Here is a 23,345-nt window from a genome sequence, read left to right as displayed (position 1 = left end):
AATATAGTTCCACTGAGACGGGTTCTATACCGACACAACTGCATATTTGGAAGAAAACAGTTATTTAATTTGTAAAATACAGACATAATAATGCATACATTAGCAGGTATGTGCTTGATCGGTTTCAATCACTGTGCAGACGAACTATGATCTGCAGATTCGCCAATTGGAGTTTGTATTGCGCTGAAGAATCGTTGAAGATCAAGAGCGAGTCGAGCAAGACTGAATACGTTGCAGAGCGCATGGAATCCGTGATACCAGTGTTGCACATCCCACTATTTTAACCCTATGTTTATTGTGATGTGATTGATTAATAATGGCTGAATCGAGGTCTCCTGTTCAGCGCGCGGTTTTACCCGAGTGTTATTTTGGGCTTGATCCGAAGGGAAAAGCTCAACAAATGAAGCAAGTTGTTTTAAATGCATAATCCTCCTTACGGCAACATGATCAAAGTAAAACGGGGCGTGAGGTGATTTGCCGTCAATGTGCGCACGAACTGTAACACGGGTGCTGAATGATTTGCGGTGTAAGTTTAGGAAGAGGACACGATTGTTTGTTGTTTGATGACAAAAGAATCTCCGCGGTATTAAAAGATATCGCGGTGATAAGAAACATGTTTATTATTTGGACGAGACGTGCTTTAACTCGGAGGGGAAGGGGGCGGGGGCGTACATTGAAGGACACCACCCTGCAAAACCACCGCCAGGGCTGAAGAAACCGACGAAAAAAGAAAAAGGGGAGGCTTATTGTTTCACCCACTGGCGTCTTTGTTGAAGGCGTATATTTACTGTTGGGTCATTCCACGTCAAATCATCCAGAATTTTGTGAAAATGTCACCCACCATCCCCGATTTTGATGAAATTCGGTATGCTTATAGAACTTTTGATGCTGATTACAAAAATGACAACTTTTTTTAAATTGGTCAAAGGGTTCAGAAGTTACGCGCTTTTTAAGATCTCCGTGTACGCCACATGCGGCTCCACTTTGAATGTCACGCATTAGGTTATAAACGATTGTATCTTCCCTCGGGTTTGCCGTAGAAACTTCAAGTTTGTTTTATTTTGTTCAGAATAGTATAAGCTTTCATTTAAATAACGTTTCAGATGAATGCATCAATAAACATGTATTTTTATATATAGTTTTATGTATTTTTTTAGAAAAATAAATGACTAACTTCAAGAGCGAATTTCATGCAATGCCCCCCCTTCAATTTCCCCCCAATTTTATATGTAGGTAGCTCAGAGTGTGTACTAATGCCTGATGAAAAAATTGGGATGGGCGGTTCAGAGACAGGGTGATTAAAAAATCATTTGCATAAAATGACATTAAAAGTAAATCTTCTTAAAAATTAGCACAAAACCTGAAGTACAATATGTTTCAAGCTACAATATTCAAAATTTATGTTCACTATGCGTGAATGTAAGCATAGGCGTAACCTGGTGGGGGCAAAGCAAAACACTTGCCACTACCGAATTTATATATTAATTAAAATTTGCAAGTAATAATTACAGTGGAAGTCATATTAAAGTTCCTCGATTTTACATTTTCCTTCATTTTGCATTCAATCTTGGTGGTCCCAACATAGTAAATTGTTTAGAAATTTTCTAAGATTTTACATTTTCCCGCGTATTAATTTTTTTCAGCTTGGTCTCCTGGATAACGTAAAATCGAGGTTCCACTGTATCTAAGTTAGTTTCAACAGTCTTTATTTTTTTTAAAAAAATATATATTATATAATTATATATATATAATCATTATTAACATTCTCAAGTTTAGCAAATTTATCTTCGACAACATTCTTTTTGTGCATTTTATCTCAATATGGAAGTTCTTTTTTGGCTACTCTTCATGGGGATACGTAATATGACGTATGAATTAATACTACACATTTGTGCTGATTGAAGTTTTTTTTCAAATTGAGCTTTTTCGCCACATACCACAGAAAATATCCTTGTGACGGGATGGTTGGAACAGAAAAAAAATATTTGTATAGACTTCTATAGTATAAAGCACCAAGTACGGCAATTATGTACCAATTCCGTAGAAACAGCATTCAAGGCATAAATTTCTTAGTAATCATCTAGGGTGAAATGACAACCCACAGTACAATGTGTCAGCGATTGCAAAGTACTACAACAGTACCAGGAAGTATGCACTATTTTGAACTTACAGGTTCCGTAAGTTACTTTTTACAAGTAAATGGGTTTCTTTTACAGTTACTGTAACAGTAACGTACTGTTAATGATCATTGATTTGTGTAAAATGTACACAAAATCAATGATCATGAAGACTTCCGTGTTTTACTTATGTTTCTAGTACATAATATGTATTCATATATTTACATTATTACTGCTAATAAATTATGGAAAACACAGTCAGCTTTACTTGAAAGATTATAATTAAAAAATCATTTGTATGCTGACCATGGCATTTTGAATATGGTGTCATTGATTCCACTTGCACCTATTTCTTTCTCCTCTATTCGAAGTTCAACAAGATCCAAAGATCCACTCCCTCGACAATGACTTTTTCCTAGCTGGACAACAACATTCCAAAGGAACACAGCAGTCTAATAAAAACAATGGAGTTTTCACATACAATTAGAAATGAATTACAGTAAAGCGTGGATGTTCTAAATTTAGCATGCAACAAAGCATAGCTTCCTTGCCAGCAATTCCAAGAAAATCCTTTCACGTAGCATCCGGAGAAGGTACATATTTTATTTTTATAGTCTTGAACAGAATTGTCCAATTTAGCTATTTCCCTACTGCAAAAAGTAACTCTGTTACCGTTGTTAACGTTACAGGTACTTAATTTTAAAAGTAGCTAGTTACAGTTAGAATTCCTAAATAAAAAGTAACTGTACTTGTAACTTTGTAACTATTTACTTCGAAACACTAGTTGTTTAAGAGTCAGAGCAAAATAGTATGTGCTGATGTAATATGTTTTGTATAACTGTTTGGTTTGACTTTCGTGAAGAAGTGGCTTTCCGAATTCCAACTGTAAACAGTTATGTAGTAGCATGTGTGTGCGTGACTCAAATTTGTTTGTAGGATTGCTTCAAAAGTCCACGTGAAAATGGAGATGCAGCTATTAAATTCTCGCATCCACTTGATCCATCAACTTCCTACTACTGGCCACAAAATATTCTGTGTCCAGAGGACATTAACAATACAAATGTATAGACATATGTACTTATTGATAAGTCAAATACTTTAGTGTGTTTGGAATGGTCAATATATCCATGTAAAATGTGAACGGCACAATTTATAGTACATGAAATTTTGGCAATGCATAGAGTCGTATCGTACCCAAGGTATTGGGTAAGAAGTATAAAGTCTTAGCATAGCAGGTAGCAGAGAAAGGAATGCTGAATAAGTAATCTGTCAAAGGTCGGGTGATTGACTGAGAAGGCGTATGTGGCATGAGTGTTGGGATTGTCAGGAGGTGTGATCAGTTGGCGAGAATAGGAGAGAGAGTAAGGACTACGGACTGTGAGAGAGGACCAAAGTGGGGAACGATTATTGGACGATGGTGTGTGACAAGAGACAAGTGATAGTTGAGAGGACAAGCTAGGAACAATCTCCATATATTTGTAAGGCAAGTAATATCCTTTCCTTAACCAATCCATATCGGTTCAGTCATGGAGAGTATAAAACGCATATCTAATCTAAGTTAATTTCTATCGCCATTCCTTTAAATGTAACCTCTTGCATTTATCACATTCAGGCCAAGCGAGTGATAATCATCTGAGAGATGAATGAGGAATAGCTACATCACCCAATTAAATCTAGAAGTTCTTGGTTCGATCCCAAACGCAGCATGGGAGTTGCGTTACGTGGTGGAGATGCTGGGTACCGATCCCAGTACCTCTCACACGCCAAGCGACTTATTGATAAGTCAAATACTTTAGTGTGTTTGGAATGGTCAATATATCCATGTAAAATGTGAACGGCACAATTTATAGTACATGAAATTTTGGCAATGCATAGAGTACAATTTTTAGGTACTATCTTAATGGGTGTCACTTGGAAACTATCTTCGAGTTGAGATAATCACAAAGTTTTCCATCGCATAAAAATAGTGTCCAGGATTATTTGATAAATACATTTGAAAAACCACAATTATTACTCTTCATTCGTTTGTTCCTCAAGTGCCAGGAGGATCACAAAATATATTTAACATGTAAATTTTAATTAATATATAAATTCGGTAGTGGCAAGTGTTTTGCTTTGCCCCCGCCAGGTTACGCCTATGCTTACATTCACGCATAGTGAACATAAATTTTGAATATTGTAGCTTGAAACATATTGTACTTCAGGTTTTGTGCTAATTTTTAAGAAGATTTACTTTTAATGTCATTTTATGCAAATGATTTTTTAATCACCCTGTCTCTGAACCGCCCATCCCAATTTTTTCATCAGGCATTAGTACACACTCTGAGCTACCTACATATAAAATTGGGGGGAAATTGAAGGGGGGGCATTGCATGAAATTCGCTCTTGAAGTTAGTCATTTATTTTTCTAAAAAAATACATAAAACTATATATAAAAATACATGTTTATTGATGCATTCATCTGAAACGTTATTTAAATGAAAGCTTATACTATTCTGAACAAAATAAAACAAACTTGAAGTTTCTACGGCAAACCCGAGGGAAGATACAATCGTTTATAACCTAATGCGTGACATTCAAAGTGGAGCCGCATGTGGCGTACACGGAGATCTTAAAAAGCGCGTAACTTCTGAACCCTTTGACCAATTTAAAAAAAGTTGTCATTTTTGTAATCAGCATCAAAAGTTCTATAAGCATACCGAATTTCATCAAAATCGGGGATGGTGGGTGACATGGCCTGGATGAATTGACGTGGAATGACCCTGTTCCGTGCAAAAAAGGGTGTATCAGCAAGAAATAGACAGACCAAGATTTGAATCATGGTTTAGTGAAGTGACTCATAAATTGAAACCAGAGTAATAGCAGTAGACAATGCATCTTATTGTCACCAATAACAAATCATGCTTTTTTGCTGGTATAACTTGAAGTGCGTGAGTCTTACAGTAAAGGATGTATTGAGTTCGAAGCAACCAAGTTTTTCATAAATGCATTTCTTTCTAAACCAAAAACAATAATCTATCATTAAATTCAAGAGGGGACTATCGTTGTTTACTTTTATCTCGAAATATACACACATGCTCTCATGTTTGGAAGTTATTTCGCATTTATATTAAGTAATGACACATTTATTAAATAATCTATGCGCAGAAAGTACTTCTAAAATTTTATGTTTCAGGAGACAAAAAGAAGCAAAAATACATTCCGCTTGACAAGCATGCGGGTTTTGATGTGTTGTGCAGTTGGCAATACTGTGGATTTTCTCAGTGTCTGCGATGTAAGCCCTCCCAATTAGCTTCTGGGCATAATTGCGGAGCGTAGAGCGATCTGTCCGCCCGTGACGTCACGCCTGACGTCAAGGACCACGTGATCGGGTATGGCCCCAGCCTTCTCCTCTACTGGTCTTGGGCTCCGATGCCCACCCAGCGTCGTATAAGTTGGGTGGGTACCTGAAGGAAACTCTGTGGAGTAAAGACGGCCAAGGGCGTGGTGCTGATCACATCTCCCCCACCATTGGCTGTGATCAAGAAAGTGTGGGGCCTCAAGTCCACACACCCTATATGCCTTCATGCATGGCGTGGCGCAAAGCACAGGAGAGCACTGTACTTTTTTTACTTTTATGTCACGATTCACGAACTGACATAATATAAAAGAAAAGGAGACCAAAGTGAGGAATGTGTGAACAGTTCTCATCTCTATTTACTAATCAATGTTAATCATGATGGTTTTCTCGAATCGATCATGTTTATCGAAAATATCGATAAGTGGAAGTGTGTGACGTAAACATATGTAACTTCAACCAATCAGTGTTCGCCAGCTGTATCTTGCGCTTGACAGCAACTCAACTCAACGTGGATTTGTATGAATGGCGGTGTTAAAGCGTGTTATTTGTACATGAGGTCTCATTTTTTTAGTAGAAGCATTCTAAGGGTAAGTGGATAAACTTTGTCGGGTAGCATATACAACTTTCTGAGGTATTGTTGTAGAGGACAAAAAGGTATTTAAAATATTTTTAAACAACACTAGCGAGACTTGTTTTGCCGTGTAGTTTTTTGGCATTGTTAATACGAAAGTTATGAGTTAGTTAATTTTAGAATCTTCCAATGGAAAAGTAATGATATTACGAATGAAAATGCAAGACGGATGAGTATTCTTCTATTGTAATACCACAGATGTAATTTCCTTTATTGCTTGTTTGTTTTTTTGCCTTTGTACTGAATTTACGTACAGTTATAGTTTTTAAACCCGGCTTTTAATTTTAAAAGGTTTGTAGTAAATATTTTTAAAATCCTGATGATAGTTGTATTTTCCTACAAAATATGGGTCGGGTACCCTATTCTACACCCTCGAATTTTGAAATTATTTTTTTTTTCATTATGAACATTATTTGATCCTATTTGTGAATAACAAAAAATTGGAGCGCGGAAAGAAGTATTTACGACTGTACAGCCGTTTAAAGTTGAAATTTTGTCGTTTGAAATGGTTCGCAATTATTTCCAATTTCTAGATCGTGATACTAACACGACACCAAATTTTAACTATCGATCTCAACCTAACTGAACTAACCTATCCACGCGCCAATGGTTCGTGGGGTTAGCGTCAATGGTTCGTGGGGCTAGCGCCAATGGTTCGTGGGCCTAGCGCCAATGGTTCGTGGGGCTAGCGCCAATGGTTCGTGGGGCTAGCGCCAATGGTTCGTGGGGTTAGCGTCAATGGTTCGTGGGGCTAGCGTCAATGGTTCGTGGGGCTAGCGTCAATGGTTCGTGGGGCTAGCGCCAATGGTTCGTGGGCCTAGCGACAATGGTTCGTGGGGCTAGCGCCAATGGTTCGTGGGGCAGCAGACCATCTCCCTGTAAGTCAATTACAATGTCCCGTATGTCTCGTCGAACAAAGTCCTCTATGTCCTTCATCCGTTGAACGTGTGTCAATCTCATATTTAGTCCTTTTGTCTTAATTCAATGTCACACAAATCAATTCCAATGTCTAAAGTCGCACAAAACAATTGCAATGTCTCAAATATCCAATCCGCCAATAAATTACATAAATAATATATTGAAATCGCAAATTATCCCATTGCACAAGTCATTCATAACAAGAAAAAATTGCAAATTATCCCATTGCAAAAGTCAAAGATAAGAAGAAAAAGAAAATGTTCAGACGTGCGCCTGTGACATGAATCTAAGATGCGCCATGATCAAATCCCTGCAAAACCGTTTCGACGTTACATAAGGAATCTAAATATTGAAAAACGTAAGTTTCCTAGCACGTAGATCTAAAAAAATTACTTTCCGCGCTATTTAGAAACATCGTTTCTTATGAAGAACTAATTTTCGTAACGAGAATATTTGAAATGTGCGAAAAATCGAGGGTGTAGAAAAGGGTACCCGAGCCCAAAATATTTTGATTTTATCCACGTGGCCAGTTTTTCCGTAACAGCTTGGTGATTTTCTTAACTGGTGTTTTTGTATGTGGTAAATTTCTAAATTGTATTTAATTGAAAACCATCGATATGGAATCTGATTTAATTATCTTCAAAATGATAATTTAACAACTTCTATTGTTCTTTATAGGGCCGACATTTAAGTACCAGAACCAGTGGGATAATGCAGTCTTTAATTTTGCTTGTTACTGTTGCCATTGTGGCACTGAATATTGGCGTTAAAGCACTTAAAAAGGATGAATGTGAAGGTAAGAATTTATGCGTTTTGGAAAGATTATAAAAATTAGATGAACAGTATTCGTTGTGTACCATTTTTGCACTGTAGAAGTATGACAGATGCTCTCAGCAAGACTTGCATATTATAAGTACCTGATATTTGAGATGGATTAATGAATGGGGTAAATTTCTCGTATCGGACAAACGGATTTCGTCAAATTTACAGGAGAAATTACTTACCGAATGCAGTTTCTTTATAGTTGTGGAAGTTCGGGGAAGTGTTTTCTCGCATCGTTCATTCAATTTTGCCGGTTAATCATCTTTTTTTCGATATAAATGTGTGACCGTTGCACGAGAGCTCTTGCATCCATTTACTTCCAGGTGGATGTAGCCTGTGCGTGATGACGTAATCCGGGCCAGTGTTTCCAAACATACGTTTATGTAACTGGTCACACGTTTAAATACGTATGATCGGTTGAACGTGATCAACGTTTTGAAAATGACGTGTGCAGGATGCGCTGATGCTAAATTGAACGAAAGGAGTGCTAATGGAACCGAACCTAACAGGCCTAACCTAACCTAGTAGGCATACCTCATCCCCGTGATGGTCCTTGGGGCTATCGTGAGTTTTTGGGCTAACGTCAATGGTTTTTGGGGCTACCCGTGCATGGTTTGTGGGAAATAAGGAACAACAGTAAGTACTCGTTAATGTAGTTAACGTACCATTCTGCATTGCGGAACATTTCTTTAGGTGAAATAATGAATTTGTAACGAAAATAATGTATATTTCTTACATTAACGAGTACTTACTGTTGTTCCTTATTTCCCACAAACCATCCACGGGTAGCCCCAAAAACCATTGACGTTAGCCTAAAAATTCACGATAGCCCCACGGACCATCACGGGGACGAGGTATGCCTACTAGGTTAGGTTAGGCCTGTTAGGTTAGGTTCCATTAGCACTCCTTTCGTCCAATTTAGCATATACGGACAACGTCGGCTTCTAGCAGCAGAAATAGCGTGTATTGTGCTCTTGTGCAGAAAGCAAATGGCGGCAGCAGCAATAGCTCGTCGGAAATAGATTTTCGTAGAAAACCACATGCATTCCCATTAAAATGGATCAAAACTTCATTCCCGAACACGTTTCCCACATTCGGACAACATCGGCTTCTAGCAGCAGCAATAGCGTATATCGTGCTCTCGTGCAGAAAGCAAATAGCGGCAGCAGCAATAGCTCGTCGGAAATACATTTTCGTAGAAAACCACATGCATTCGCATTAAACTGGATCAAAACTTCATTCCCGAACACGTTTCCGACATTCGGACAACATCGGCTTCTAGCAGCAGCAGCAATAGCGTGTATTGTGCTCTCGTGCAGAAAGCAAATAGTGGCAGCAGCAATAGCTCGTCGGAAATAGATTTACCTTTCGTTCGTAGAAAACCACATGCATTCGCATTAAAATGGATCAAAACTACATTCCCGAACATATTTTCGACATTCCTCCTCACCGGTAAATAATGAGCAATTGTGCCAATCGCGGATCACTCAATTTCGCTTATCTTGCACTTTCTACGCGTGGAGGGGTTGAAACATTGCATATGGACTACGGTGGTGAAACTGTGACGGCCATTTCCCGTGTTACGGAAGGGAAGAAGCAACCAAGAAAACTTACTCGATATGTTGCAAATATAGCTATTTTCGGTGAAATTAGCGAAATGTCACCTTCAGCAATGTTTGTCAATGCAGAATACGTAAGTACGAATATTGAAATGAAAAGAAGTATGAAATTTCAGCTGTTTGTCCGATACGAGAAATTTACCATGAATGGTTATATCTGAGTACATCAATGTACTTTTCCCCTATTTTTGATGTTCATTACCTTTTACATAGTCCCCACATCACATATCCATGTTAGTTTCTAGCACATACAAATTTAGTATGAATTTCTAATGCATTGTTTCATTTGCAGTGTGCATAAGTGTTGTTCAGAGGTTTACAAATTCTCTAACAGACGATGAGAAGAGCAAAACTTCTGTTATTGAAGACAAGTTCAGGAATTTTTGCAAGGATACCAAAGGAAAGGACAATAGATTTGTAAGTAAACACAAAATTCACTTTCTACTAATGGAAATTATTGTTGTGGTTAAATATAATGGTAACAGTAGTATAAGCCGGAGACACATAAAACTCGGTTGTTTTCAAATAAAAATCATTGCTACTTACCTCATATGCATAGCGGAAGATTTTTCAAGCTGGCCATAACTTTTTTTCCATGAAAAACACGTTACTTTTAACATTATAATCATTTATTGGTCGTTGCTAATTCGGCGGGCAAATCTTGAGTCACATTGTCTATCGTCAGCTGATATGCAGTATCGTCAGCTGATGTGCAGTGTTTCCAAACTTATGAACCGATAAATGCTGCACAAACTATTCACAAAAGGTTTTTAAGCGGAAATTGAGGCTAGACTCTACTTTACGTCCTTATCTGCATGGTGATTGCTTCTTTGCGTTCGCGGTGCGCGATCGTGGTGCGGCACCCGGCATCTCTTCGGGTAAGTACCTTTTTCTTTTTACTTTCTGTTCACGATAGCCCCACTATCCATTCACGGGGTCGAGGTATGCCTACAAGGTTAGGTTAGGTTCCATTAGCACTCATTTCACCCCTAAATATGTGCTTCATCATCTAAAAAATACCTCAGTACGTTCAATTGCGCATATCCGGACAACATCGGTTTTTCTCGATTTACTCCTTCAGGAAATTTTTGCTCGCTTTGGGATTTACGTTGTTGAATTCCTTATAAAATAAGCTTTCCAACGATATATGACACGTATTCCTTAGGAAAAGGACGTAAACTAGAATCTTACCTTTTATTGGGAAAAAAATCCGCTCACACGTCATCTTGTCAAACTTCCGCGTGGTTGCTACACTGTGAGGGTTACATAACCAAACGCACGGAACATTTGATTCACGTAGTCGACGGTAATGGCAGCACGAGCTATCGCACAACGGAGATGCATGATTGACGAAAAATACCTTATTTACAGGCAAAATACGTAGCACGATTATATAAAAAAAATATCTCCGGGTTCAGAAAGTCCTCAAGAACACAATTCCGTAAGTACTTTCTCGTCTTTTCTCCTGTAAATTTTAAGAAATCAGTCTCCGGCTTATACTACTGTTACCAATATAATTTCTGATACATTAATTTTCGGCCCAAGTTCAGATCGTTTAATTAAAAGGTATATATTCAGAATACCGGAAGTATCTGATTACTTCCAAATTCGGCATTCTCACTAATTTTGGCTTCATAATCACGAATCTGTAGTTAAAAATTAGCGGTCACATCTAGAAATTGCAAAATAAGCTTCTCAATTACCACTATGCAATAACATGGAAACCATGTTTCCGATATGAAGACTACTTCGGTAAAAATTTACTATCCTTCGGACACCTCTAATTTTTTCGTTTTGTCAATTTTTGACATTCGTACTTACGTATCTGCTTCGTGGAACATTCCTGAAGGTGTATCAACATTGTTTTGATGAAATTTTAACTATGTTTCCTAACCTAACAGAACTAACCTATCCACGCGCCAATGGTTCGTGGGGCTAGCTATTCTTCGTCGGAGAATTAATTTTCAACGAACAACATGAATTTCAGCTATGAAACATTCCCACATCACACAAAACACCTTCCCGATGTTCGACAATGCTACAGGAACTTATTACTGTAAGTAGTTTCTTCTGTAAAAATAAATAAATGTGTCCGAAGGATAGTAAACTATAGTGCGCGTCAAATCTCCTGCATATGGCGATAGCCAATAGCAGCCCACTGCAGCGGTGCCAAGTCGAAATCTCACTTGGAAAAGAGAGCGTGGTTGAGCGAAACGCCTTGTCACGGCGAGCTCGGAACATTTGATAATATAACATATAATAAACTTATTTGGAGAAAAGAATATACCTGATTATGTCAGAGGGCCTGCCAGTGGTCCTCGTCACTCCAACAACTGCCATCGTTGTCCTCATCGTCACTGACCACACTACTTTCGCCCTCTGTGTCACTGTCCTTCAAATGTATTATAATTGGGTCCAAAATTTCGTCCCGACCTATCTCCCTTACAAAATCGTTTTCCTGTAATTGTTGTGCATGTTTAACCCAAGCGGCCCATTGTTCTTGTTTTACATTGTCAAGTTCTTCGTTAACAAGAGTACATTATCTTTTTGGCAGTAGGAAATTCGCCACGATCGTAAAATTCAAAGATGGTTCTACGAACTCAGTCTTTTTCAAAGTCATCTAAGTTTGTCGTTCTTTTCGGGACGTTAATGTGCTTTCTAGGTGATTGAAACATGCCCCGATCCACATTGCTTTTCCACAGAACATATCCGAGAAACGGTAGCTTGATTCACACCACACGCTTAAGCTGTTAGAGCCTGGCACTTATTAGTCAATTTTACTTCTCTCTTCTTCACTCGAACATTTTTTTAAAAAATTGTACACCTGAAAAATCACCTGTCGTGCCTGGATTCGTACAACACTGTATTTTTCCCTCTTCTCTCGTTACCACTACCACTTGGTTTACTAAACGACATACTGCACACACCCACTAAATACATGTTAAAAACGAACGGTGACGGAATCCTCTTTGTCAACTTCTTCCACCATCACTGGGAACGTACGTACCCTGTTCCCTTCGCTAATCGGAATGAAACAGGAACGAAGGAAGAGCAGAAACGATACAATGCAAATACGTTTATAATAACATTGCTTCTACAGAGGGAACGGTATATGCTACAATCACGCTTGTTTTTCGTACATACTCGCAAATTCATTATCTTTCCATCTGTTGAACTACTGACACTTGAAATAATCTATTTATATCCGAGCGCCAGGTACGCGATTTAGGCTGTGTCCGAAAGCTGCAAGACCATACTTGAAGCGAGCATACTTCGAGAGCATACTCGCAGTGCGGTCTTGAAGCCTGGAAGCGGAAAGCTTTCGAACTGCACTTCGACTGCAGCGCCAACACAAGTGAGGAATGCAACAAAAGTTGCTTCGAAACTAAAATTATCAAACATCGACTGTATGTGCCCCTCTTGTTTTCCGTGAACAAAACACACATGACTCGGCGTGCAGTTTATATAACACAGCAAGTTATTAATTATAGAAATATGAAAGAAATTTGCTCTTTCAAATTAATTTTCACACATTCCGCAACATGGTTTACGATCGCGGGAATAGAAATTGTTTTGTCACTTTTAAACACCTTCTCACTATAGAAGAAAGAAACCACGCATATATGAATAAAACCAATAAATAAAATTACATAGTATTTTAAAAACTTGTTTACTTACATTTCCACACAATGGAAGAACTACAACTACCAGCTGATTGACTTCAGACGTCCATTTTTTTAACAAATGAAAAGCAAGCACAGATCGCAAGTGTGCACCGCTCGTGTGCTGCGTCCTCTGGTCTTGTACACTCGTTTGCTTGGTGCTTTCGAACTGCACTAGGTGACGTCACTTCCGTCAAGACTGTACTTCAAGTATGTACTTTGTACCTTTTGGACACAGCCTTAGTAGCGAGGTGAAACAGGTTCTGAACTAGGCAACGCCGCACGTCTGTGATTCGCTGGTGCTGTGCAGGTGTTCAAGGCCATATGCAGGAGATTTGACGCGCACTTAGTACAGACTACTTCCTTTCCGCACAACGATCTTGCTACCGTAGTCATTACACAACATTGCTCAAGTGTTGTGCAATAATTGAGACCCATTGCATGGAGCGTTCATTTGCATGTGAGAAAAATGTCATCTTGCATATGTTTACCCCACGAACCATTCATGGTTAGGTTAGGCAAGCATAGTGAAAATTAAGGGTGATCGTAAACATATTTTTGAAACTCTAAGCATTGCAAAAAATAGTGGTTTTCTTCATAAATCAATGGTATTTACTCCATTCACGGACCCACTTTTTTAGACTTATTTCGCAATTTCAAGATGTGACCGCCAAATTTTAACTGCAGATTCAGGATTACAAGGTCAAAATTAGTGAGTATACCAAATTTGAAAGCTATTGAAGATTCTGTAAGAATTGACAATATAGAGAAAGTCTGTAATTTGGTTAATTTTCGGTATACTAATTTTGGCCTCCTAATCATGGATCTGTTGTAAAAAAAACCAGGGGTCACGTCTGGAAATTGTACCTTTTGATGAAACATTGTTCGTTAGCCTCAAAAACCATCCACGGGTAGCCCCACAAACCATTGATGTTAGCCTGAAAAACCATCCATGGGTAGCCCCACGAACAATTCACATGAGGTTAGGTTCCATTAGCACTCGTTTGACCCCTAAATTCATCAAAAAAAATAGGGTTCCTACTAAAATTGAACATCATAAATCATTCTTGTAAAACAACGGCGTGGTTGGAAACAATGACAGGAGATTACATTTTCGTTCGTAAAACTGCGCATATACACCTATGTATAAAAAAAAATTCAATCGGCTCTTTTTTCAAATTTCCAGATGTGACCCCCATTTGTTTACAACAGATTCGTGATTAGGAAGCCAAAATTAGTTAGTATACCGGAAATTAACAAAATTGGAGACTTTGTCTATATTGTCAATTCGCTCCGAATATACTTCTGGTATTCTGCATTTGCTCCAATTCATTTTTTTTTTACATGGTTTGATTTCATAGTTTTAGTGATTACTTAATGCATCTTGTCTAGAGAACGATTTTTCCCTTCCATACACTATGATTTTTCTTCGCGAGCAGTCAGTTAACTGTTGTCTTTGATATGGACTGTTGTCATCTATTTCATGTGTGCATGGTGCAAAGAGGCCGCAGTGGCTCAGTCGGTAAAGTGTCTGACTACCATGCTAAAGGTCCCGGGTTCGATCCCCGGCCGGTTCAAATCCGGGAACTTTTCTAATGTTGGAAGCGGCCCCGGTGCCCACCCAGCGTGGAATAACATGGGTACCTGGGGGAAACCCTGGGGGTTAAAGGTGGTCAGGGGCATGGTGCTGATCACATCACCCCCACTCATGACCAGATCAACAGAGTGTGGGGCGTTACCCCCTATACGCCTTCAGTTTTCTGGTGCAAAGAGGTATTGCATCACCAAATGCTTTTGTTGTTTGGTTCAGCAGGTTAGGCTTAGTACTGTTGGTATTAATAGAACATCTCTGAATGCTCCCAACATCTCATCACATAGCATTTGGTCTCAATCACGACACCCCCCTTTGAGCCTCGCATGGAAATCTGCAAAAATTCATCCAAGTGACCAGGAGCCAGGGAAGACCTACTCGTGCAAGCTACACTTCAGATCATATCTCCAGTAACTGATACTTAGTGAAACGTTTAACTGTGCTATTTAGTTTAGTCAGGCTTCGAACTTACTACCACAATCATTTCCAGTATTCTAAAGCACTTCCTAACACCCCTATAAAACTTGCAAAAAATCATTAAACATTTGGTAACGTTTCAAAATAAATCTTACCTGACTGAAGTAGTCTGCTGACACAGAATTTGCTGCTACAAAGTTCAAATCACAATCTAATGTATACAGTTTCCTACCTGTAGCTGTGGAGTTTTATATTTGGTTCCATATCAGCCCAAGTTCCGGTTTTTTAATTGAGAATTTATCATGGTGCTGTGCACAGGCATTTTTTTACATGGTTCTATTTCTAGTTATGTCTGTGAACACATACTTTGCAATTTGTTTCATGTCATCTTGGATACAGACTGCTGCTTCCATCTATTTCACATGGGGCATTTCATCGCTATATGCTTTCATTGTTAGGCTCGGCAGGTCAGGTTTAAACAAGAATTTGTTTATTTACCGACGTGACACTTTCTGAAGTGAATTATCTTGAGAGTTATGCAATTTAGGGAAAATTGATTAATTCTGCTGTAAATTTTTGAGAAGCAACAATGGAATCCATTATACAAGAATAACCTTAATACTTTGATAACTACATAAATTTGCTATTAGAAGATAAATGTTTATTTTGTGTAATAACTAGTTTTTAAATCAAATTTAGGGTTATATTTAGTTTTGAAACCATTTTATATGCTGCTTATGATCCTGAAATATGCCCAGTTTTTGTACCAAAATCATTCTTTTATTCACCATAAATATGTGGCCTGATATATAGCTAATTGTGCAGCATTGTAATCACTGAGAAAATATCTGTCTCCACAGTGTTATTATCTTGGAGGATTGGAAGAGTCTGCAACAGGGATTCTTGGTGAACTTTCGAAGCCCATTTCGTGGTCCATGCCCCCAGACAAGGTGTGTGAAAAGCTCAAGAAGAAAGATGTTCAGATCTGTGATCTCAGATACGGTAAGTATTGTTGGTCTGCCTGAAGTGGAGTTTGAAATTTGTGTAGGTAAAGATACCCTGCGTTTATTGCACCATGCCATGAAGGCGCATAAAAAGGGTGTGGCAGTAGGCTCCCATATATTTAAAATCTAGGCCATTGTGGAGGTGCTGTGATCAGCACCATACTCTGACCATCTTCACCACCCAGGTGCTCATTTATTACAGGCTGAGTGAACCCCAAAACCACTTTATGCAGTGACAAGGTCGGGAAAATTCTCAGCTTAGACCACGCACCCTGAAAATTGAACCACATAACAGATGGTCTACCGACTAGACAGCTGCAGCTCCAGATGTTTATTTGGAATATTGACTAAATGACTAAAGTATCACCAGGGAACAGATTTCACGTACCAAAAAAGTGTTGATATATAAATACATATTTAGTTATTTAAATCAAAATATGGATTTGTAATTGTCATTAAGCAAGCAGTTCACCTAGCTAACTAGACTGTAGTAGGCTTCCGTGGCATTAATTGTACTGCGAAATTAAAAATATGCTTTATTTTTTGTTACAAAAGCAATGAATTTTCAAACTTTTCAAGTGCTGAATCTCCTAAGGGACGGTGCTAAAGGGGGCTAGGGGTAGCTAAAGCCCCCCAAAACTGACATCAGCCCCCTTGTAGCCCACAAATTTTTATAGTACGATAGACTCAGTTCAACCTAAAATTAGAAAAACTAGAAGTCTACTTACTTAATATCTTCCATTATAAAATTTCCATTTGGCCAATCATGGGTCGCCAAACTTTCTACTAGATTGACATGATACTGTCTGCCTGGTAGGTATTCATCGGCTGTGAGATTGTTCTTTGGTTGGAGGTTCAAACGATGACTAGGAATATCTGCATGTACGTACAGTTCAATGTGAACAATTATTCCCTACAAATCGAATCACAGGTGGGAAAAATGAATTTCTATAAGTAGGACGATGTTCAACGTCTAAAGAACAGTCAAGTTTAGTTTATATTTTTCAAAGTTCTTCACTAGAGTACCGGCAATATGAGTGTTACCATTGTTCTCTCATTTGTTATAATTATACGCTATATATCCTTATCGTTGGAAATATCTGACACTGAGAAATACAACCTTTAAGCTGACCATCTATTTCGTAAATTTTAATAATTGGAAATATGAAAATTGAACTCCCCACCTCGATAGTCTAGTGTAATACTGATACCTTGTAACAAAGTGGTCCCGGGTTCAATCCCTGGTGGAGGCACATTTCGTTAAGTCAGGGCTCAAATTGAAAATTTTCATGAAACTGAAAACCTTACTTTCGGTAACATGTTGTCTTTCTTTTTTCAGACTAGTGAAATGACTCTGTATTACAGTTAATAATAGTTAATATTAAAATTCACACTGAAAATAGAAATGTAATAAAATATGTACAAAAATTAAACTAAACGAAAAGGTTCCATTCACAAACCGGTCCATTTCGATCCCTGCATTAAGTGGTTTGGATTCCACTATAAGCTGAAGATCTCGTCCCAGTTAGCCTCTGTGCATGTAGCAGATGTGCATATAAATCCAACCAAATAAATTTTGCAATATTTTACAAAACAGCCCGCTTGGGAAATTTTAATGCTTGTAGGTCTAAGCCAAGGCCTACATTTTAATTACTTATAATTTTTGAGGTTAAAGAAATAATTTCTGCAGTACTGTCATAGTAGCCCATTTCGATTCCAGCATGTCGAAGCAAAGGAGCTGCCCAGTTCTTGATCACCTAATGTCTAAATGAAAGTAAAGCTTTGCTAAGGATAGTGATGTGTTAATTGGAGTTAGTTGTTTCAGTTCAGAGTGTGACGATGAAAAGCTACAATCTTTCGCCGAACACTACTGTCGTGATATGGACAGTTTAGAGTCTGAAATAAAGCTGATGCCTAAAGTTGTGGCATGTTTGAAACATTCAAAATTGCCTTTCACTTTTTAAGCTTTGTGTTGCTATGTGCATACCCCATCAACAACTGAATGTGAAAGAACATCTTTCTAGTTTGTTGCAAATCAAGTGTTACCTTCGTATAAGTTGGTAACTAGAGGTTGAGTACTCTATATATTATCTCAAACATAATTTAGAAAAATAGTCCTGGACACTATTGTTATGCGATGGAAAAATTTTCGATTCTGCCCCCCCCCCCCTGCTCCGAAATTTAGGTCCCAAGTTACACCTGTCATAGCCCCCTTGAATTTGGAAAGTAAATCTGTACCCCCCCCCCCTTATATCAGGCTGGTGCCGTCACAGCTCCTCCCGTGCTATGACAGATTTAAATTGACTAAAATTGCATTCAGTTTAGCATGAAGTATTCTGACTATATTTGAAATATGAAATGGATTTCACCACATTGTTGATAAGAATATCAGAATAACTGAAAACCTGTGATATTTAAACAAGAAGTATAGTAATAGCTATAAGCCAGATTTTTATGTAATATCAAAGTGATAAATATGTAACAATAATTCATAGAATATGTAGTATTAATAATAATAGAGTATCCAAGCCATTTCAAGAGTTCTGCTAGATATTTGTTTTATTTGAACATATTCAAGTTAATTTTAATGACATAAGTTGTTCAAATTAAAATTTGTATCAAATTTATAAACTCAAAAAAGCACAGCAACGTGTACATATTTAAGAAACCAATTTTGTCAGCTATTAATTACTTTTCACATTGCAAATTATTGTATAATATATAAATATGTGAGAGAGCTCTTTATAATTTTCGAAACAAGTTGTAAAAAGAAGCATCTACAGAAAGAGCAATCAAATGAAAATAAATAGCTACTTTTGTACAAGGAAACATTGTGCAACTCACTACATACAGGAAAGTAGCTTTCTTGTCCACCGATGCCAAGTTTCTAGGTGCTTTGGCTAGACCTAAGAGCGAAGTGAAATTATATAACCAGAAGAAGGGGGGGGGGGAATGGACTCCAGCATCTTTCAATAAGTAACAGTTCCCATTTTTTTTCCTTTTGGTCTGCAGCCTGTCTGTGGACTTGGCAGACAATTTCAGGTGACAGTAAGCACTATGCATCTCATTGATTAGAAATATGACATCACACGAGCTACAAATTTTCTTCATGTTTCAGAGATCGAAAACATGGGAAAAATGATCAGGATAGGAAGAAATTACCGAAATATGTTTTTATGTAAAGTAAATTAGCAAATATTTCAAATATGTAATATCCTGGCAAATATATGTAACGTAAAAGTTATGCCAAATCATGTCAGTTATATAATTCATTGACATTTTCCTGTTCAAGGTATGTATCTAGAAAGGTATAGAATATGTAATTACATGCAGATCCGGACTCTAGTAATAGCATATGGAATATATTTCAGAAAATTATTAAAAATATGGAAATCATATGTAAAAATAAGTAAAATATGCCTTTAAAAGCTAATATATTTAAAGGTATTGATTGAAAAAATAAAAGTATGGATTTACATATTTTGCTTGGAAATAAATTTTTGAATTTTATAAACTCATTCTTCTTTATTACAAATTGAGATGCCTACAAGCTTATTCGTGTTAACAGGCCCAATTGAGTTGATAGAAGAATTCCATCTTGGATCTGATGTTTGTCAAAAGTCTGTGCTTGTAAGAACAAAGAATGATTTAAGTAGTGACAAATGTTTAGAGAATTAATTTTGGTATTGCTATTTACTGTGATTCTTGGCATGTATTGAACAGGGTTAATTTTACCTGTGTTGCCAATTGGGACAGCCATAAATATACATATGACTTGTGCCGACCTCCATGGTGCAGTGCTTACGGCAGTGTGCTACAATGCCAGGGATCACAGGTTGTCCCGGCGAGGGCGTGGGAGTTTTTTGGAGTGCCCTTTCACCAATTTCATATCACTGATGCTCTCTGATTAGCCAAACAGGAGAAAAACTAATTAAAATAAACTAACTCAAAGTGACTTGCCATTCTTAAGAATTAATAGGAATGCTTAATTTGTACAGTGGGATTCCCGACTACAGCTGTGAGGCTAATCATAGTTATATTTCTTTCATAATCCTATCGTCGTAGTGGCACAATAATGAGTATTTTCTATGGATAGTTTATGTGGTTCAGGTTTGTATTATAGTAGCAAGGGCTGAACCATTGGAATTTAATCACTGATATCAGCTATTGCTATTTTTTTCAAGAGTTTGTAACATAGGAATGGATTTTTTAGTGAAATGATTGTCCTCTGTGATTTTATGTATTTGAAAGCAAAACCATGGTATAATTTTAATGGCATAGTTCCATTGGAAAACTTATATATTGAAATTTATATAAATGATCTGAACTACTTGACACACACTCATTTCTCCCCCCATCCCCAACCCTGTGTTCTTTGCATTAAAATAAAATGTTCTATTCTCACATATAAAAAGATGTGGATACGGAACGCTGTTGCCTACTGGCAGAGAAAAAAAAGCAGAGCTAACAACAATGCAAAATGAAAACCAGTGAAACATCACTGCCAAGAAGAAACAATCAATGACCGTCTTTTAGTAAAACTGATTTAAAGAAGGTGTATACGTATCCTTATTTCATACAACAGCAGTTTGGTATTGTATCTTAATTCATGCAACCTTGAATGACCTTTCACACATTGCATATCTATAGTTTCATGAAATGGCATTAATCTTTGTGCCGACCTCGGTGGCAGAGTGGTTAGTGCTATAGCTGTGATGCTAATGAGTTGTTTCATTCGTAACTTCATGGTGGCACAGAAATTTGAGTTTTTTCTGAGTAGGTTAGGTGTCTGGGTTCGAATCCTGAGCCGGGCATGAGTGTTCTATTTTGAGTGTCTCTTCATTAATTTCATCATATCATCATCATAGCGAAAAGTGGCAGAAAAGCAACGCTAAGTAACATCAAATCAAATCTTTCATCTTTGCAGATAAACAGATTGACCTGAACACAGTGGATTTGAAGAAACTGAAGGTGCGAGACCTGAAGAAGATCCTGAACAACTGGGACGAGGACTGCGAGGGGTGCCTGGAGAAGACTGACTACATCAACAGGATAGAAGAGCTGAAACCGATCCACATGCGGGGAGGGGATTTATGAAACTTCAAAGACCGTAGATAAGTTTGTGACTACATGCTCAGGTGAATAATGAACGAGAGATGTGTGGTGTAAATTATACAGCTTTAATTATACCCTATGGAGTTACTGTGTAGAACCTGCTTGTGTTTTTTCTTACTTAATTTCCTGCCGTGTCGGAGAGACTTGTGACCTCTTGGAATGTGGATGGAATATTCCAGGTCTTTTGAAATTGTGATTGCAAAACGTGGGGATTTGTTTTTGTCAAGATGCTGAGCGGTGTTTGTAATTACCTTCTTTACCATTGGAGATGTTTTCATGTTTCTAGTATGTCCATTGCTACAACTGTGAGAATGATTGATATACTGATACCATTAAGAAATAAATATATTTATTGATGAAAAAGTGGTCTCTTTTCTGCTAGTTTAAATGGAATGTCTTTTTAATAAAATTCAGGAATATGCTTAAAATAATTAAGTATTACTGATAGAGGAAGATTTACAGGTAGTACAGGGATTAGATATAAACAAGATGTACAGTGGTATGTGTCTTGTACCGACTGATCATCTACGCTACAGCTGATCTGCATCATCAGTGTGCGCCAGACCTGGTTATTGTATGTTGTTTAACGTCAGTTTTCTGTTATCTAGTTTCCATTATGTATGCCGTAAAATCTATACCATCCTTCGTGACGAGACTTATATCGTCTATACCACAATGTAAGTTCTTTATACATATTGTGTTATACTGCTTGGCAATTATACACTTTTGCTTGTGTCAGAACTAGTCGTATTCTTTGCTCCATACTCTGGAATATTGAAGAATTTAAAGAAACCAAACTCAACAATGGTGATGAGGATGTTGGGATCTCCATTTTATACTTATTTCTTGTGATTGTTCTTCAAGCTGTCTGTTGGAGGTAAGAATCTCTGTACGCAATGCAAAACTTGTCACAATTTTCTGAATTCTGCAGAGAGCCAGAAAGTATTAAACAATACTTCAATAGATTCTAACATTCTGCAAAGCTTCAGACATTTCCGACAATAAGACTAAACATGTTTTATTAGCAGCAATCGGGCACAGAATGTATGCTGATTTGTTTAATCTTATACAACCTAAATCAATATCGGAGCTCAGTCTCGCTCAGATTAAACAAACATTGATCTGCCACTATGAGCCCAAGAAGAATCTCATACTTGAAAGGCAGAAGTTTTTCCTCATTAAACAGAAATGTAGTCAAAGCATTTCTGATTTCATTGTGCAAATCAAAGAGTAAGCCTCAAAATGTGATTTTGGTGATCTTATTGATTCCATGTGCCGCGACTTATTTATTCTTGCTATGAGAAGTGTGCACGTTAGAAGTAGACTATTGTCAGATCCTGAATTGACCTTGAATAAGGCAATACGTAGGGCCATGTATCTTAACGAGCTAGAAGTGAATGAAGAAATTGTTAACCAAAGTCACTCAAAGAATGCTGTGGAACATTCTGAAACTGACTCACTTCGCTAGTCCAAAACAGATGCAAGGGCAATCTTCGAATGAACATCAGACAAATTGAACTGATTCAAGGAATATTGGTAACAAATCAAACAATGATTATGGTAAACCGTGTGATAATTCTAATTCCTTTCATCCTAACGGAAAATGTGCAGCCTACTTGCAGATACTGCAAAAAGAAAAATAATTTCTTAACAGCCTGCAAGAAGAGAGAATATAACAATTCTAGCAAAATCAAATTTGTTTCTAGCACAAACATTGTGCATAACGCACGTGTTAATGAAAGATCTATCAATGTTCCAGCTCATTCAAAACCTACGATTGTACCTAACAATCACAGCAATTTCAACCATATGGTCCAAGAATCATCCATCGATTTAGTTTTTGATGTGCCATGCATTACCACAGATCACAAATTTGCAGATATTGAAGAAAAATCTGAGAGCAAACTTGTTGATTGCAGCGCCGCTGGTATCGATAATAATGCTCAGTGTCCTGAAATTTTCACTACTTTCGTTACTTAACTCTGATAAACTTACTGTTCATTTTCCCAAGTAAATTTCTTTCACGATCGATTTCGCCACCTGTCTGGTGGCTCGATCGCGAAAGAAATTTATGAGTGTGTTTGGCATACAGAGGGATCGTTATTAATA

The 23,345-nt window shown here is 37.6% G+C and overlaps 1 protein-coding gene across 2 annotated transcripts; it reads left to right on the top strand.

The window, feature by feature from the left end:
• Positions 1-5,918: 5,918 nt before the first annotated feature.
• Positions 5,919-21,599, top strand: Manf (mesencephalic astrocyte-derived neurotrophic factor). 2 transcript variants are annotated; one of them, XM_083132921.1, is made up of 5 exons: positions 5,919-6,044; positions 7,685-7,802; positions 9,740-9,864; positions 15,978-16,119; positions 21,049-21,599. In XM_083132921.1, exons 1-5 carry the CDS (start codon positions 5,976-5,978, stop codon positions 21,216-21,218), a joined length of 624 nt encoding a protein of 207 aa, XP_082989047.1. In that variant the 5' UTR covers positions 5,919-5,975; the 3' UTR covers positions 21,219-21,599. The 2 variants fall into 2 exon arrangements, with proteins under 2 accessions (XP_082989047.1, XP_082989048.1); XM_083132922.1 differs by lacking the exon at positions 5,919-6,044 and adding an exon at positions 6,075-6,111.
• The last annotated feature ends 1,746 nt before the right edge of the window (positions 21,600-23,345 follow it).

Source organism: Lepisma saccharinum, chromosome 12, assembly GCF_977018435.1.
Source record: "Lepisma saccharinum chromosome 12, izLepSacc3.1, whole genome shotgun sequence".
NCBI lineage: Eukaryota > Metazoa > Arthropoda > Insecta > Zygentoma > Lepismatidae > Lepisma > Lepisma saccharinum.
The sequence above is the reverse complement of the archived record's forward strand: the minus strand, read 5'-3'. Positions and strand labels throughout refer to the sequence as shown.